Below are 16,059 nucleotides of genomic sequence, written 5' to 3' on the forward strand. Positions count from 1 at the left end.
GAAGTTGCAGCCGCAATTGGGTAGCTCGCGCACTATTTTAGGCAGCGAAAGATGCAGAGAAGAAATTCCACACAGCATGAGAGGTGCTCAGATTAGATAACTGACCCACAATTGAATCGGCTGTCGTGCTTAAGATCCACCCGAGAGCAATCTGGTCGCGTGTATACCAGTTATCGTATTCAGGATTGGGCACAATATTGGAAGAACCATCTGTATTGGTTTGAGTAATTTGTTGTGGAGGACATGGCAGCGTTCCATCGACGATCGAAATCAGTTTATTTGCTCGAAGGAAGGGGAGGATTCGAGCTTTCCACACCACGTAGTTGTCCCCGGTGAATTTCACCCCAAGATTTGGACAACCAGATGATCCCATGAAATTTCCAGATGACGGAATGACGGGGCTGGTGAGAGACAAGATTGTTGAACTGGATGGCATTGAGATGCTAACAGCAGCGGATGTCACGGGACTCGATTCCATTGAGGAATTTAGATCGGAACTCATGGCTATGATGCTTTCGCAATTGATAGCTCTGATACCATGTAAAACCTCAAGAAATTAATATCTCAAGGCAACAAGAGTTGCGGCTAAAGGCAGCCATATATTGTGTTTTAATAATATTTTGTACATCGCTAATGAAAGATACATGTGCCTATTTATAGACTTTAAAGGTTAACTATCTAAAGTAACAAATAACAAATATCAATTACAGCAAATCAAAATCAAGACAAAATCTCCTAAATATATCTATATCTCTAATACAGGAAAATAATCATGGAGGAAATCTCTGCTGAGCTGTAGCCTTGCTGTCTAACAAGAGCGACGTGATATCAGTTTGCCAGTTTGGTCGCACATCAGAGCAAACCTTTAAGGCAGCAAGTAATCTTCTAGCCCCTCGCTAGATGTATGAACGAGCACATCGATTACAAACTCTAGCCCCACGACCCTTGGAACCGCCATCGCACGTACAAACTCCCTCCCTCTGGTCGAGCCCGCAAGTCTGAGGCACTCATTATGGTCGTGAAAGTTGGGTCAACCTTGCAACATTCGAGTGCACATACAGAGTCATAGATGTATGAACGAGCAACGTGAGAGATAATTATCAAAATAGTCCCGAAACTCATCGTATGGATATCAATTTAATGCTAAACTTTTCAATTTAGCCAATTCAGTCTTAAATCTTATAACGATTTGACAATATAGTACTTTCGGTCAATTATGGCTAGAAATCACGTATATGGACAATTTTCGAAATTTTTAAAAAAATATTCTATTTTTTTTTCTTTTTACCATTTCTTTATTTTTTCTTTCTTTTAACAAAAGAATTAAAAAAATGTAAAAATTGTCCATACCAGTGTCCACCAACGCTGCTGACTATCGAGCATGGGCCAACGGGATCGACCGACGATGCAAGACTTCACGACGTCAAGGACCCCGGGGCAGCGAGCATGCTATTACACGATGAGGTTTCAGCAGCGTCGCGACAGCTGCAAGTGGGTTGGGCATGATGGACCGCGCAGTGGAGCGGCGGGGCACGGCAGCGAGGACGTCGAAGCTAGATTATGAGCGCAAACCAAGATAGGCGGGGGGGGAAACCTTTTGTTCTCTTACGTGTATTGTGCCCTCTATTATTTTGTATAAAGCCGCTCTCTACTGCCAACCTCTTCTTTTTTGAAAGAAAAGAACCCTTTTATAGGCACAAGCCTTGGGTTCTCTTACAAGAACAAGAGACATCCTATTTCAGAATATGTAATTTTAAGGAAATTAGGGTATTTTTCTTCCTTATCTCACCATAACAAAAAATTTCGAAGATAATGACCTTATTGCTTCAAAATCTAATCAAAGAATGCAATCTTTCCTAGTTTAAGACTCCCCATGTGCTAGGCACGTGTAAATTTCGGCCACTGTAGGTCTTTAATGGGCTTGGCCGAATTTCATGCTCTTGTGAGCTCAACTCTAAAAATTTAATTAAGCTCAGCGCCTCCCTGCTTCAACCTATTCAGGTTAATTAAAATGTAATTAATGTGGGTCTATTGCTATTAAAATGGTGATAATATACAAATCCAAATTTAGGTTCGGGTCAATTCCTAATTTTCTTATGTAGTAAATGGCTAAATGGAGTCGCCAAAATTTAGGTGTCAACAACCGCCGAGCAATCCATCGGTTTTCCCTCTGTGATTTACCTCAAAAAAAGGTTGCAACAAGCATGCTTTCTAAAGTATGTTTTGCTCGATTCATTTGTAGCTCAGAATATGTTGCAAGTCTGAAAAGATTCTGAAAGATTTTATAAAGCAAGTATGAACACCTCAAGTCGTTTCCGCAAAAGTAGGTAACGGTAGATGCAATGAAATGTTGACTTGGAAAAAATAGGCCTAGGACTCCAAGAACTTTCAGTTTTGTCAAACATCAAATCTTTCCATGAAAGGACTTCATGGTTGAATTTGAGCGTCCGACACTATATTTTCTCTGCATGAAGGTGGTACATACTTCATAGCTATGGAGAACCTTACACGAAATTGTTACCCTATTGTGTCCAAGAACTCCGCAAGTCGCAACCGTGATTATTAGTTAGCAAGCTTTGATCAAGTTTAGCATGGTAGCTTTAGTTATAATCATTAACTCTATCACCGTTTTCATGCACGAATAATGCTAAGGATTCTGAAATTGATAATAGCACGGCAAATTGCAAGCAGCTTTTCTTGTTTTTTTCTTTTCTTTTTTTGGTCAGAACAACCAGCTATTTGAGCAAATGATATTTACATACCCAACAAGAATTTAAAATTTTTCTCTGTAGATCAATTTTGTATAAAACTCTTTATTGTTCCTAGATAAGACATCATCGAGACCCCATCAAAAAGAGCTGCTAGACATGATCTCAAGGCAATACATTTTCCAAAATTAATAAAGCCTGATGCACAAGACGGTTATGTTGATTTTTACCCAATATATAGGTCTTCTCTATAATAAACGCGAATACTTAATTATACGTGCCAAAACCAAGATCGCAAAGTTGTTGTATCTGGCTACTGGAACGCGTCTGAGATAATTTTATCGAAAAAAGAAAAAGATTAGAAGCAAATCAAATTCCCAGGTAATCATTCGGGAGCTCTAGGGTTTATCACACATATGCAATATATCTCGTGGACCAATTCTTTCACATAACAAGCGCGCACGCACAGACCCGTTTGATTCATGAGAATTTCGCATGGGAATAATCACGGAAATGAATACAGTGCTCGAAAAAACATCGACTAGACACTCTACATCAGTTCTACATCCATGGTCGAATTTAGGAGACAAGAGCACATTGAACAGACATTAAAATTCGAAAGAACTACACACCTGCTTAGCATCACCGAGGTAATTAAGAGTTACACAATTTTAATAGTGACAAGGTGAATCTATTATTGTTTGTTTATACATATTGTATTAACCTTCTTCTTTAGGGCCAGAACTGTTCCCAGTCCTGCAAGAACAATTCGCTCTCACCGGGCAGCATCTCCGTGTCAGTACCGCTTCCTAATCCTCCTGCCTGCGACGGAATTGTCCCATGGTCTCCAGAGGCACATGAACTGTCTGGTGACGAGCTTGCTCTCTCCAGACGAGATGATGTCATTTCCTGAGGATGTGGATGGTCATCTGGCATGGCGTTCTGTTGAACTATGTGGCTGCTTCTAATGATTTCTCCCATCGGTCTCCGGTCGAATGACCTCAAGGTCTTCGTTTTCTTGTACACCCGGCACACACTGAAATCTTGCCTCGGCTGCAATTATTGACACAAACGAGAGACATTAGTCATGTGTCGTTGTTCGACTCGTGCGTGGTCCGACAACAAGAAGAAATCGAAAGAGATGTCAATCCATTCTGCTGTGGTTCTATTGCATTTTGTTTCTATGGGTTCAAGAATTGGTGTAGATCTATTTGCCAATAAAGGAGACTTCTTAGATTGGAAACTCAATGCGATAAATTAAACTATTACTTTTGCTTCCCACACAAGATAGAACATGTAAAGATAAAGACGAACGAGAGTATCTTCAGGCTGGTGCAAGCACTTGCACTTATGTTACTGCGATCTTTTTGTCTTGATTACTGTTAATGCAATTGCAGTTGCACCTCCACTCCAGCATAACAATGTCCAGAATAAGATTACACATAAAACATTTTCAACTATGTTATGTGTGACATAGATTATCAGACAGTTTTTTTGATTAACATTGGATTAGGGCATCACATACCACCACTGGGATTTCTTGAGGAGAAGTAGCCTCCCCTTCAGTGGCCTTGTACTCATTCATCTTCCATTCGGTTTTCACGCCATTCGGAGCCCGTCCTGTATAGAACACCATAGTTCTCTTCACTCCCACAATGCGATTGCTCAAGTAGACGAAACCGGGAGAGCCTGTAGCTTTCCAGTACCCGGTGGTCGTGAGCCGCCTCGGTCTCCCACCGCGGTACTCGGTCTCTTGCCTCGGGATGAAGAAGAACCACTGCTCCGGATCTCCACGGCATAGATCTCCCGCAAATTCTGGATCCAAAAGAATTGCGTTACAAAATAGAATAAAAAGTATAGATCAAAGATCTGTAATCTTTCTTTGGTGGAATTGTAATTGTATTTTAAACATTTCTAACACATGGGTATGTGTTTAAAATTGTTCATGAAATTATAGACTGTATACATATTGTGGATGCATATGAACACTGGTTGGGAAAATAGATCATGAATTGTGGAATGACTCCTCCAACTGATACATACTAAAATAAAAGCTTGCTGCAAGAAAGTTGAAGCCCATCGCATTAAACTTGTTTATAAGAAAACCATGCATATATATATCAATAATTAGGGCCTAACAGGTACAACTTCCTGACCGAAATTCTCCAAATTCTCGTTGATTCTTTTCTTTTCGCACTTAACACGAGACTGCGTTTCGAAGGAGAATCCATTTTACGATTTGTAGAAATGCAAGAAATCTTAAAAGAGAAGCATCTTAGACCATTTTTTCACCAAAGTTGAAATTGGGCAAACAGCAAATACATTTAGAAATGCCTAGTCCATCCGCATGGAAAAAAAAAAAAGCTGGATCGAGAATGATTGCTCCGAGATTAATTAAATTAGAAATCACAATGCTTTATCTTCTATCTCTGCAGGCATATCTTTCAATTGGAAAAGGCTTTGCAACATGAAAACAAGAGATGATCATCAAGAAGAAGAAGAAGAGAAGGAGTGCAGCAGCAGCAAGGATTGCGACGTACGTGGAAGGTCCCATGGATTGAACTCGTAGATATCAAGAACGGGTATGACCCGGTGAATAAGCCCGTGTAGAGCCTGTCTTGTTCCGTCGAGCTTGTTTCGTAAATAGAACGACACCAACTCTTCTTCGGTGGGGAAGAACCGAAACCCTGGTGGCAAATCCTCCATCTCTCTCTCTCTCTCTCTCTCTCTCTCTCTCTCTCTCTCTCTCTCTCAAAACAACTTGCTTTTGGCTTTTGTATCTTTTTGCTCGTCTGTAGTTATGTACAAGAAGAACGAGTTGAGATCATCACACATATAAATAACCGAAGAGATCAAATTCTCGTGGAAATATTGAGAGAAGAAGAGAGAGATGGACTAGTAGTGAAATGACGGAGAGAGACCTGGGTTTCGGTGGCAAATTTCCACGCGCTTGTGTTGGAAAAAAAACTTCTTGTCCTATATCTCCGTACAGGAATACAGTAAGATTTTCCAAGGGTTGTATTTTGCTTTGCTCTTTGACGGGAGTCGTCATGTTAGACGTAGGTTGCACTTTACTTAACACTCCAAACTCATTGGGCCGGCTTTTGTTACTTTGCTTTATGCGGGTGGGAGAAAGGTCGTTAAGTACTATTTCCACTTATCAGTCACTACACTATTCACCATTAGATTTGAGCCACGTGGCAATCCAACAATTACTAGAAAAAAAAACTGTTGCAACAATAGAGTCAATCGATTTGATTACTCATTATCAATCTTTTCAAATGAGGATATCGGGTTTCCACTGCGTCTTTTGATAAAAACTAAGCTTCTATCTTTCCCTTCCCCTACTCGTCGCTCCTTGTCTTGACTCTAGTTGGCCCGCGCTGCTAGCACCACTCGCCCCCAACATGCTCCGGCAATCTCAAAGCTAAACACTAAGTGCGATGGCACTATTGAGCTTCCTCCTTCTCCCTTAGGTCCTCTCTCTCTCTCTCTCTTCCCATGCAAAGAGGGAGAGAGAGAGAGAGAGAGAGAGAGATTTTCTTGTTGGCTAGGTGTCTAATGAAATTGTGGCACAAATTTAACGATCCATCAAATGGGGACAATTTGGAGATCAAAGATATAAGAACTGTGACCCCATAATCACTTCTAATGTCTAGATGGGACTTTGACAATATTGAAGCTCACTCATGTCTATGACTGATGGAACGTAAGCGATATCGAGTGAACATCTCTTTGTAATCTTAAGTTCGAACGGTCATTCCGTAATGAAATGAAAGTCTCATCAAAAAGTTGCAGCTACATCTATTGTCTATTCGCACTCTCTTATGCTAGTAAAATTAAAAAGAAACTTAGCAACAAAATTTAGAAAATCCTCTTTTGGCTACATAAAAAACAAACCATGATTTCCCTCTAAAACTGTAAAATATATATTCTAAGGTTTGACCATCTATAAGATATTCTAGATTCTATTAATTTGCAAATTGATGTTTACATTATTTGAATAATTTCATTTGTTTTGCATTAAATAAAAATCGAATAAAGAAAAACAAAAGGTGAGCTCGCATATCAAAGCAATTATGTATATATGGTACTATCGTGCGAACGTGATGAAAAAATTATTGAAAAACCAAAGCCAAACCCTCTTGACATCTGTATGTGATTAAACTAACATATCGTTAAATTTTTCATATTTTATTTGTGAGCCATTATTTCGACATACGCATCGATTAGGAAATGATTTACATAAAAAGTGAAACTGCAATTGCATAACTCATAAATAATAAGATAAGGTTACGTGATATAAACTATAAAGTCACTTTTTTTTATCGGTTAAAATGCTGCCAATGCTTCTAAACTTTGTTAGCAAACAAAAGTTGCATGGTTTATACATGTCATAACACTCATTAAAACTAATATCATGGAGCAATTAGTGAACCCCTTAAATCCATCTAAAGCTGATCATATTGTAAAAGTCAGAAGTATTAATCAACATATAAACACTCCCACGCTTTGCTAAAAGGTCACTAAAGCCACAAGAAAACAAAATTTGTGATGGAGTGAAAGTAGGGTTAAAAGGAAATACTTTACGAGGCAAATTAAATTCCAATACTAAGCAATGTGGGTAAGACAATACCATTCCCTGTACAATAACAATTCATGAATATTGTGAAGTTCAGATCTCCTGCCATTTGAGTCAACATTACTGAATTTTAATTTATACAAACCATAAAATTTAATGTGACATCCGAATTTTGAAAAAAAAACAGAAAAATTATATAATAATTTAAGTGTCAATATTTACGTATTTCGAGTTGAAAAGAAGAAAATCAAAATGCGTTTGCCGCAAGATTTGATTAAGTTAAAGGTAATCGGTAAAAGTCCATCCAATTAATGGTTTTGCTATTAAAAGGTATCCTCAAAACAAGTTGGGAAAATTGCAATTATGGCCTCAATTTTTTCTCCAATTATCTTTCTCTCTCTACTTTTTTTTCCTTTTAATTTCTCTCGGATAACTTAGATTATAAATAATATAGTCTAACTGCAGCAGACACATATTTGCTATACATGTCTTGTGCACGCATGCATGCAGGCCGAAGTTTCGCGCTTACAACGAAAATGTTTGACCATTTCCAAGTAAATTGTACTTCACTGAAGAAGCGTGTATTTATTGACTAACCGATTTAGACGTCTTAAATTCAACATCAGATTTGTCTCTATGCTATATTATACAAGACATCGATGTACATCATGTCTGTCTTGTAATCTAAGCAATTGTCAAACATCAATTTAGAATTTTACTGGAATTTTTCTCCATATTTTGACTTGACCCTCTTCGCAATATAGAAAAAGCTCTAAATTTGGGCTGGCGGAATCACAATAACATTAAATTGTGATCGCATTAAATTTTACACACAAAATATATCAAAAAATATTTTTTCTAGACATAAAAACTAACATTTTATTTGTGAAGCCAAAGTGGGTGGTCTCAGTTGGTAAGATTCGAACACTCCACACACCATACCTAAGTTCGAATCCTGTTGCCTGTGGGATGCCTCGACCTTGGTATGGAGTAATCTCCTCTCCTCCTAAACTTTTTCATACCAAAAAGAAAAACCTACTTTAAATTGACAAAGTTGTATGTACTTGCCAAGAACCCAAAGGAAGATGTTTTTTCTGGTATTGTAATCTACACGACCTTTGGTTAGTCAAGTGGCTTGTTGGCCAACATTCCGTCAAGGTTGTGGAAATCTTATGGTAACGCAATAGACCGCCGAAACTGACCACCCACTCATACATTTATCATATATTAAAATGGTGGCTAGTCAGTCAATTAATAGACCTGCAGAAGGGCTTTAGAAACATGTCTTTTTATTTTTAGCTAATAAAAAGATCATGAAGTGGGGTGGAAATGAGGAAGCTTACTGTTTTAAGAAACACATCACATGACTGATACGTCTAACACTGAATTAATTACGTGAAGAAATCATGAGAAAAAAATGGTCTCTTTTTTTAATAAAGTTCATTTTGGAAGTAATTGTTTCATTATATTTTATAGATTAATTGGATTCACGTGCAAGAGTCTTTGAGTAAAAATAAAATGGTGTAAAACCTCTGCCTCCCCTTTTCCCAAAGAATGGTTCGAGTGGACCTTGTTCATCATAGAAATGATATCTCGTATATTGCAGTTAGGTTGGGATTGAATCTCTCAGGTCTTTGTATCTTCTTCACCAGTCTTGACGTTGAGTCCAGACTCCGGAGTGCGTGGTCCGATGGAGTTGACTTGGCTATGATGAATCACTGTTTAGTTTATGACTCGAAAAGACATTGTGATGAGTGCTATTTTGGTGCTATTTTGGATGCTCCGTCATGAAGATTTGCACAGATGTTTTTTCTTTTGGTCAGAGGATTTGCCCAGATCTTACTCAGCCCATTTGTCTCCACTTCCAATTTCTGCCAGACAATGGGCAACATTCAAGATTATTCAGGCTTTAATAAACAGCAATGCGTTCAAAACTGGTCTAGGAAATGCTGAACGTGTGTCGAATTGTAACCGATCTTTTAAATGGAAGGACCATATTCAATAACTAATAACAATCTAACACATATTTTAATAAAATGTTGTTACAAACCAGTCTTAATAAGTTTAGCAATTCTCTTTATTATAAGTAATTTCCGAATCACTTTTTATGTTTCTTGCTTTCAACATATCTTGCACTTTTTTAATATCTTTTATCAAATGAATATATCTTTAGAATAAAAGCCAACCATATACTTGAGAGCTCTTATCGTGAATTACTACACGAAGTTACAAATAAACCCTTTTGCAACAAAACATATGGCAAAATAGATATAGTGATGACAGCGAGGATTCTCCTCACATATTATTTTGTATTTTAGGACAAATTTGCATGAGCGAAAGGACCATGCATTTGTTTATTGCCACCTATTGTGAACTGTCAAAAGTAGCTTTTTGGCTTCCCATTAAAATCTAAAGTATTATTTAAATCTATTAAAACAATACTATATTTAGATCAATCTATTAAAAAATATTATATTTAGATCAAGCATTTGTTTAAATTTAGATTTACGTGTCAACATTTATTCATTGTGAAAGTTTCGAGTCTTTAAGATCAAAAGATTAAGAAAAGTCAAGTGCGTGTGGGTGAAAGGTTTGAAAGTTCAAAAAACAAAAAGTGAAATGTAAAAATCACTCAAAACAAACGTTAAACTACCATTCGTGCAAAAAGGCACCCAAAAATCCTTAACCCTAATCTCCTCTCCCGCCATCGGCACCCATCAAGTCATTTTGCCGTGGCCGCCACACTTGTTAACCCACCAAAAACGCAGCATCCCGGCGCTCTTACAAGATAGGGTCCTCTCATGATGGTAGAAGGTAGGCTAGGACAGTAAGAGGTAGGATTTTTCGATTTAGGAGTTCTGGTATTGACATGAGATTTATAATTGTGGTAGGGGCATTATAGGAAAATAAACTATGCTTTCGTAAATAGAACTATAACTTTAACCGATTGTGTCTAATTCGAAAAGTCATTATGCAGAAATTCGCAAATTTCTATTCACATATTTATTTTTTTTATGACTCAGGTATCTAAACTCTTTGACTCAACCAATGTTCATTGACATACATAAAGTGTCTATTAGATGATATTTTATCACTCTCCCTCACGCTTAGTTTGATTTTTTGCCTAGTACAAAGCATGAAAATATTCCATTTGGTAGATAAATAGGGGTTTGAAAAGATTAGAACTCACGATCTACTTCTTTAATACCATGTAAAATTTTGTGAAACTATTATCAACTATTTTAAAAATTTAAGTTATTAGATGAATACGTGATTTAATATTTAAATATACGTCACTCATATAGGACGGTGGCGACAGCCCAACATCATTCATGGAATCAGTCTTCATATTTGAAGAGTGCCGAAGATCATTAAAATGAGAGAGGTCCTACTTGATTTGGTGGTGCATGTGAGCTACAAGGGCTCGACTGAAGTCATACTATGATTCTCTCTCTCTCTGTCTATGTCAAAATCTCTTTTAACCTTTGGCGCAGTCCTGGAAACAACGTGGCAATGCTCTTTTCTCGTCCATTAACGCGTCAAATCTGCTCGACATTCCACCGGAATGTAATCATGCAGAGCATAGGGTCAAGCTTTAGAATTGACTTACCTTGACTTCCCATTTTCTCAAGGATCTTTAAATTTAAATTAGTGAAAAAAGTCAGGATTGGTTTTAGTGACGAGTGAGACAAGACAACTTGAAGGAGAAAATGGTCGAAAAAGCTATAAACATACTGCATCATAAACTTTTCAATTATACCAATTGAGTCATAAACATTTTTCACGTTTTATCAATTGAATTCATTCACATGGACACTAGCCGTTCTACATGGCACGGCCGATATTGGCGTGGACAGTATTTAATAATACTTTAGTAATTTTTTCAAAATTTTTAATACCTTTTTTTATTTTTCCTTTTTTCTTTTCTTCTCTTTTCCATTTTTACTTTTTTTCTTCTTTTTTTTTTCCTTTTGTCTTCTTTTCTTTTTTCTTTTTCCCTCCGCTAGTCATCAGCGAGCCTCGTCAATGGCTGGCAAAGGTCATCAACAGGCAAGGGTGACCCTCGCCTCCGGTCATCAACGAGGCCTGGCAATGGCTGCCGGAGGGAAAAAGGGAAAACGTAAAAAGAAAAGAAGAGAAAAGGAAAACAAAAGAAAAAAAGAAAAGAAGGAAAAGAGAAGGAAAGAAAAAAAAGGGAAAATACAAAAATTAATACAAAAATTCGAAAAAAAAAATATTAAAGTATTATTGAAAATTATCCATGTCAACGTCAATCGTGTTATGTAGGACGATCTGTGTCCACATCAGCAATTTCTTGTCAAAATTGGCCAAATAGACTCAATTGACAAAAATGTAATAAGTTATAACTTTTTGAACAGTCTTACTCGAGTTGGAGAGAGCTCACGCGGTTTTGTAGGTTTCATGCAACCTTCCATGGATGGGAAGTGTGATAGGACAGATATAGAAAGAAAACGAGAAGCAAAGCTATCAAGGAATGTAAGTATTTCCCAAGGTGTGAATGCTCTAAATTCTGAAACCGACGGTCGGACCGGGTGAAGAATTACGTGGACGACTTGAGCTCAAGGGCTTTGTCTGGCAATGGCATGACTATGGTCAAGCTGTTTTTAATTGATTATAATTTGGTTGTTAAAGCAGAACAAGTGCAATGCTTCAATGCTTCGAGAAATCAGGCTATGGTGATGAAACTTTTGACGAGGCAAATAATCCCATCGCCATTGATATCCTACAACGATGACAACAGAATTCATTGCCATATCTTCGCTCATGTTGGTGAAGGGTGAATTTCGCCCTATCAATGATCCACACTGTCAGAGCATATCAGAACAAACCTAAGGCGTCTCGACCTTGCAACGATTGAGTGCTCGTACACAGACAAAGATGTATGGATGAGCATCGTGAAGATGGCGGCACCACATGTAGGTGGTGCTCGGTGTTAGGTAAGAAGAGGGGAGAGATTTCCATATTAGGGTTTACTTTGTGTACGGGTGCGATTTTTTTCCAAAGTAGGTATAATTTTTTATAAAGTTGGTTCGAATGACCCGCGTCGCTTAAACTCGATGCTTTCCTTGAATGTCATTTCAACTAGTTGGAATAAATTTTCAAATGCTAGTTTATCCCCGAATTAAAAAGATCACAACCCCCAATTGAAAGCCTCCTTCGAAGCAATAGGAAGGAAGTCATCTATTTCTATTTCTCTGTCTTGGTGGACGACTTCAACCTTTTCATGATTCCACACCATAAAACAAGGCCAAAATCAATGCATTTGAATTGACTCAAAACGTGTTCCTTTCCAGAGGTTCAAGAAGTAGGGACAATGGCGCTGTTGGCAGGACGATGTCGTCGGGGCAATTGCTTAACCTGTCGTGTCATTGCTCCAACTTTTCACATCCATGGAACTTCGGGGTCATTGCCCTGCTGAAGTTGTCTTTGTTAATATAGGTTTGCTGAACAAAACCTACATAGGTTTACTTTATTAGATTTTTCTTTGATAAGTACTGTCAATTCTGTACCGCGAATTTGCCCTTTTTGTCGGGACAGGAGGTTGAATTTCTTGACCGGGCCAGACGAAATTTTCGTGGAAAGTCTGCTAATCAGGTCGATTTTCTCGCTCTTTCTCAATTTTTTTTCAAGAATGGGACGTAACATTTACGTATAAGATTCATCACAAGCACTTCCACAACTTCATTGCCTCTACATACTATGTACCGACCTCTATAACATATAGATATATATTTTGATAGTAAACGGAGTATTTCGCTCATTAAACATGAGTAACATCATAGATTGTAGGTTTCTATACATAAGTGATTCCATAGAGATAAATATGGTGTTAACAACCAATTTTGGGGAAAGGTCTTCATTTTTTGGGCTTTGACAATCCGGCCCGCGACCTAGTTGGACTTTCGGGGGTAGTGGGCTCGAGACCGGCTCTATATATATGGTATGTAATTTCCAACTAATTCGGTCCGGCACCATTTAACCTAAGCTTCAAAAATATATGCTATCTTATCTCCCTTTTGTTTGCATAGTTAAGTTATGCATCTAATCCTTACTGCGTTTGGTTAGATTGTATTTAAGTCTCTATACTTTAGCTGCGAGGATTTATTGCTTAGTGTTTTGGAAATATAAGGACATCGACCAACTTTTGGTGATATATCAACTGAAATTGCACGTGTTTGGTCACCCGAATAGAATAGAAATTATCTCATTTGGTGTTTTTGAAGACATCTTTGTGTTGAGATAAGCCTAGATATCCACATAAAATGGTCGATAACTTATCCGAGATAATTTTATCCCACCTAGATAGAACAAAACAAAATCGGCAAAATGAAAGATAGAAGCAAGAAAGAGGCATAAATCCTTTTGCTGTAAGCAACATCAATAACGGGGACGGGGTTGCCCGACCAACCCCACCCCCGGTTTTGTAGGTGGCCGACCACCGTGTTGGCTCTTAAGACCACCGTCGCAGCGGTCGCCATTGATCTTTTGAGGAAGCTTCTATAGGAGAATGGGGATGAGGAGTTTCGATATTAGAGGTTAAAATAAATTTTTAATTTGATATTAGAGTTGCTAGGAAAAAAGTTGAATTGTTGTTGCGGAGAGGCGGTGTTTTGCACGTCGGTCATACTAAATAACAATGACGGATCGAGAAGCCAACCAACAAAGGATCGGATTTTCATAGGTCGATACAAAATCAGTCGAAATAAATATCACACGAACATTATAATTGGTCGGTCGCATCGGGTCATCTACGGTGACGGCCGATATATGTAGGGGTGTAAATGGTTCGGTTCGGTTCGATTTTTCAAGAAAATCGAACCGAACCGAACCATTAAGGGTGCCCCCTTGAACCGAACCGAATTGGAACCGAACCGAAAAATCGATTTGGTTCGATTTGGTTCGGATCAGTTTTCGGTTTCAAGTTCATTAAGCAGAGAGAGAGAGGAGAGAGGAGAGAGAAGAGCAAAATAGCCCTAAACCGAAGTGTTTATTTTAGTTCGGTTCGATCCAAACCGATCCGAACCGAATCGAAATAAACCGAACCGAAAAGAAAAATTGGTTTATTTTGATGATCCTAACCGAAATCGAAATCGAAACCGAACCGAAATGCACGAAATTTTCGATTCGATTCGATTCGGTTCGTATCTCGGTTCGGTTTTTCGGTTCGGTTCTGACACCCCTAGATGTATGGGGAGGGATACAAGGGAAACAAAAACATGATAAACCTTTTTCTTGGGCCCATCTTGTATGTTGGACAGGCCCAGTGGACATGAGATGTTATTGGGCCCTATGATCACATCCTAGGCCCATCCAACCCTTGGCCCCTCTTCCTTGTTAGTCTCTCAAGCCTCAAGCAATTCTCCTGCAACTTTCCAGCATTGTCTTCACTGCCTTTGTTTTTCCATCGTCAAGCGCAGTTCTTGAGACTCCTTTCGAAATGAACTTGCCCCTTTACTCCATGGAAACGTTTCTGAGTCATGTCTGCACAACATCAACGACGGACTGTTTTTTTGGGGTTGTTGCTCCGGATCTTCGGTTTCTTGCATTTTATGAGCCAATGGTTATCGCTCCCATTCCACATCTCGTCACAGTTTGCTCCATAGATGGAAACAATCACTCAAACATGTCTTTTTGCGTAACAGATTGCAAGTCTTTGTAAGTTATATAGTTAATTTGTAATGCTGGGAGTAAATATTGCAAACTCATTCCAGGTGCTTGCATTGATGATTCTCTTTAGGATTCTAGATATTCTAGATAGCTCAAGAGTTCAGCATTATACTGAGCAGTTGAGACTCTTTTGTTCAATGTCCCTGAATTTAGATATTCAGGACATATAAATCCAATTAGTGGTGAACTAATTTTGAGGTTTCTCTATTTAGCCAACATAGAATTCATGGACCAGGAGCTAAGAGTTGCTTGATGTCTTCAAAATGCCTTTCCTCTCTAATGTATTGGGTCTGTTCGAGGGATTCTTGCTTCTACCAGTTATCTTATGTAAATTTTGTAATTTTCACACTTTGAATTTTACATAACTCGAAACACTTGAAACGAATGTTTTTGCTGAGAGTATTTAGAAACATTTTAGCATATGTAAGTATTGACATTTAGGTTTACATGTAGTTTTTTCCAAGATATTTTCAATTTGATCTTTTTTTCCCGTTTTCTCGAATTTGGGATGAAAAGTGATAAATAAACGTAACCGGTAGATTATTTCCGTTTCCAAATGAGCGAAAAAAATACAAAATGTCATACCCGGCGATTTTTTGAACGCATCTTTCATAAGTTTTCGATCTTTTTTGGTGGGAAGCCATAAGTTAATGTCGTCGATAGATTATCTTCGGCTCAAAAGACCTAAAAAACATAAGTCCAAAACCTTACAAAACATATAAATACAACACACACAAAATCACCAATCAATTTCCATAATTCTTGAAGCTCAAATGACACCACATATGTTTTGTCTTAAAAGAAGCCGAAACAAATATAGAGGGATCAATCGGATCGATTGCCAATGGGTCCACGTGAAGATACACTTAGCCGAAACAAATATAAAATGAAAGTTCGGACTAGTGGTTTCAGATTATGCACTTATCATCTAACGCCATGAAACACCGTAAGATCACGTGAAAATATAGACCAAGAAAAAAATACAAAAAACTTGTTTAGGTTCCATGTTTCAGGTTCCACCTACCTAGAACCTGAAACTTACTCGTCGAAACAGGTTTCCTAATTTTTAGAACCTAGAAC

At 38.1% G+C, this 16,059-nt stretch overlaps 1 protein-coding gene across 1 annotated transcript; it reads right to left on the bottom strand.

Annotated features, from left to right (window-relative positions):
* Nucleotides 1-3,147: 3,147 nt before the first annotated feature.
* LOC115671568 (NAC domain-containing protein 90-like) lies at nucleotides 3,148-5,500 on the bottom strand. Its single transcript, XM_056302967.1, has 3 exons — nucleotides 5,249-5,500; nucleotides 4,234-4,523; nucleotides 3,148-3,761 (listed from the first exon to the last, which is right to left on the bottom strand). Exons 1-3 carry the CDS (start codon nucleotides 5,412-5,414, stop codon nucleotides 3,441-3,443), a joined length of 777 nt encoding a protein of 258 aa, XP_056158942.1. The 5' UTR covers nucleotides 5,415-5,500; the 3' UTR covers nucleotides 3,148-3,440.
* Between the last annotated feature and the right edge of the window lie 10,559 nt (nucleotides 5,501-16,059).

The sequence above is a fragment of the Syzygium oleosum genome, unplaced genomic scaffold (genome assembly GCF_021117445.2).
Source record: "Syzygium oleosum isolate NSW1041296 unplaced genomic scaffold, Sole_v2.1 Sole_v2.25, whole genome shotgun sequence".
In the NCBI taxonomy this organism is placed as follows: domain Eukaryota; kingdom Viridiplantae; phylum Streptophyta; class Magnoliopsida; order Myrtales; family Myrtaceae; genus Syzygium; species Syzygium oleosum.

Coding starts and splice junctions, on each gene's coding strand:
- LOC115671568 (XM_056302967.1), bottom strand. CDS start 5,414: ATGGAGGATTTGCCACCAGGGTTTCGGTTCTTCCCCACCGAAGAAGAG. Junction 4,524..5,248: donor CAATCCATGGGACCTTCCAC/GTACGTCGCAAT, acceptor TTTTGGATCCAG/AATTTGCGGGAGATCTATGC. Junction 3,762..4,233: donor CTCAAGAAATCCCAGTGGTG/GTATGTGATGCC, acceptor CAATAATTGCAG/CCGAGGCAAGATTTCAGTGT.